We start from the raw sequence: 2688 nt of genomic DNA on the forward strand, positions 1-2688 counted from the left end.
TCTTATAATTTGCAACCAAGGCAAATTTATTTTCAGATCGTTGTTAATTTCAAGTTATAATTTGCAAGCAATACTAATTTAATTTCATATCGTAGTTAATTTCATTTCTATTTATAATTTGCATGCAAGGATAATTTGATTTTAGATCGTAGTTAATTCGACTTATAATTTGCATGCAAAGCTATTTTAGTTTCAAATTGTATACCTAAAGTGTTGAGCACTAATAATGAATGCAGCAGATAATGTAATTATAGAAGAGAACACCAATCAAGGAAGAGATGATGAAGAAAGAGATGAAGATGCTAGCAAATATAATAGGTACGTTTGTTTGAAAATTAATGATGTATTAAAATAATCTTAAACAATTTAATTCCTGAGAAAAATATTTTAATGCTTACAAAAATAGACTAATTCCTAGCATATATAATGTAATTCTTGACTAAAACATAGTAATTACACATAAAAATTAATTTTTAATTCAATTCGTTTCTTTGTAAATCTCATTCCTGTATCATTTAATCAAATATCTAACTATTTAATCTTATTTCTGATGAAATGAATTTCAAAACAATTTTAATTTCTGACTTAAAAATTGTAATTCCTGTGTAATAATATATAATTCCTAACTTATGTTATCTTAAAACTGACCAAAAACTATTGAATTTCTGACTAAAATATTGTAATACCTAATATAAATTATCTAATTCATGAATAAAAGATGTTAATTCATTAAATCAGTAATTTTCAAAACAAGTCTAATCCCTGACTAAAGTATATTTAAGCCTGACAAAAATATACTAATACCTGATATATAAATAATATAATTTCTCACTAAAACATAGTAATTTTCTAATTCAATTCTTGACTAAATATTGTAATGTATGACAAAAATTGTTCAACACCTGACACAAAACATCTAATTCCTGATTGAAACATACTAATTCGTGTTATTGATTAAAATTAATTCCCGATAGTTTAACTATAATTCATGTTATATAATATCTAATTTCTGACTGTATATCTTTAATTCCTTACAAACTATCTGAATTAATATATTTCTTGAGTTAAATATTCTAATTCCTGACTTAAATTTTATAATTTCTTACACCAAAAATATTTTAATTCCTGACTTTTATATAATTTATATTTACTTTTGCTGCAGATTATTACAAATATGACAAGGATGAAAACATAAGTAGATGTTTAGCAGGATATATATCCAACTACAATGATGGATATTTTGTATACAAAGCTCATTCAAGATATGTTGGTTGGCGACAGAAAATCAACAAAGAGAAGAGATAATAATGATTTACTATATGAGTTTTATTTTAGATGTTCTAAGGAAGGACAGACAAAGGGTAAAATGAAGATTGCAGGTGAACAGAATTAAGTAGAAATACCTATATTGGGTAAAACTGATGAAAGAAAGAGAAAAGAAAGGGAAGTAAATGAGACAAGAACTGGATGCAAAGCTCATATTCGTTTTAAGAAAAATGCAGAAAGTAGATTTGCTGTTCTTACACATGAGTTGGAACATAATCATGAACTGGTAATAACAGTTCAACGACATCATCTAAGATCAAAAAGGCAAATATCAGCTCCAATGGGTGAGCTAATTGAGAGCATGATTGAGAGTGGCATTAAACCAATGGATGCTTATAATTATATAAGCAATGAAGCTGGAGGAGAAGAATGTGTAGGTCATACTAAGAGAGATCACCTGAACTATGTATCAAGGGTGAAAATGAGTATGGTTGAAGGTGGAGACATGCAGAATGTATTAGACACCCTTCAAGAAAGAGCGGATCAAGATCTTTCATTCTTTTATAGACTGAAATTTGGAGAAGAAGATAATGTTGTGAGCTATTTTTGGCGTGACTCTCAAATACTTGAAGATTTCAAAGCTTATGGTGATGTTTTAATCTTCGGTACAACATACTAAACAAACAAATATGGGTTGATATGTGCTCCATTTGTTAATATAAATAAGCACTGGAGAACAACAATGTTCGGATGTGCATTCATAACTGATGAAAAGACTGCAACATTTGTTTGGCTGCTTTCAATCTTCAAAAAATCAATGTGTGGAATTGAACCAAAATCAATCTTCACTGATCAAGATCTTGCAATGAGCAACTCCATACCAGAGGTAAGCAATTTTAGCTTCATAATATTTGTATTTTATACTGTAATATGTGATTTATATTCTATAACTTAACACAGTCTAAGTAATTTTTAATGTAGCTTAATTCCTGACAAAAATAATATAATTCCTCTGAAAAATAATGCAATAACTGACTAATATATTAATAACAGTTTCAAATTTTTTAATTCTTGAATTCAAACTATTTAACCATGATGAAAGAAATCTTATTCCTGATGTTAAAGTTTTATATCCTGACAAAAGTAAACTAATACCTAAATTGAATGAAACTATCTTATTCTCATTTTAAAATGTATTTAATTATAAAAATAATTATATTCCTGACAAATATTCTTTAATTCCTGATAAATATAATTAACTCCTGCCCTACATAATCTAATACCTGAATAAAACGTTATGCCTGACTTAAATCAACCAATGCCTAAGATGAAAGAAATTATGTCAATAATTCCTGTTTAAGATAAACTTATTTCTGAGTTAAAAATGTTAAATCCAAAACTAACTATTCACAACCAATCTAA

At 27.0% G+C, this 2688-nt stretch overlaps 1 protein-coding gene across 1 annotated transcript; it reads left to right on the top strand.

The window, feature by feature from the left end:
* The first annotated feature begins 226 nt into the window (after positions 1 to 226).
* LOC110688879 (protein FAR1-RELATED SEQUENCE 5-like) lies at positions 227 to 1945 on the top strand. Its single transcript, XM_021865639.1, has 2 exons — positions 227 to 318; positions 1429 to 1945. Exons 1-2 carry the CDS (start codon positions 227 to 229, stop codon positions 1943 to 1945), a joined length of 609 nt encoding a protein of 202 aa, XP_021721331.1.
* The last annotated feature ends 743 nt before the right edge of the window (positions 1946 to 2688 follow it).

This window comes from Chenopodium quinoa, unplaced genomic scaffold (genome assembly GCF_001683475.1).
Source record: "Chenopodium quinoa cultivar QQ74 unplaced genomic scaffold, ASM168347v1, whole genome shotgun sequence".
NCBI lineage: Eukaryota > Viridiplantae > Streptophyta > Magnoliopsida > Caryophyllales > Amaranthaceae > Chenopodium > Chenopodium quinoa.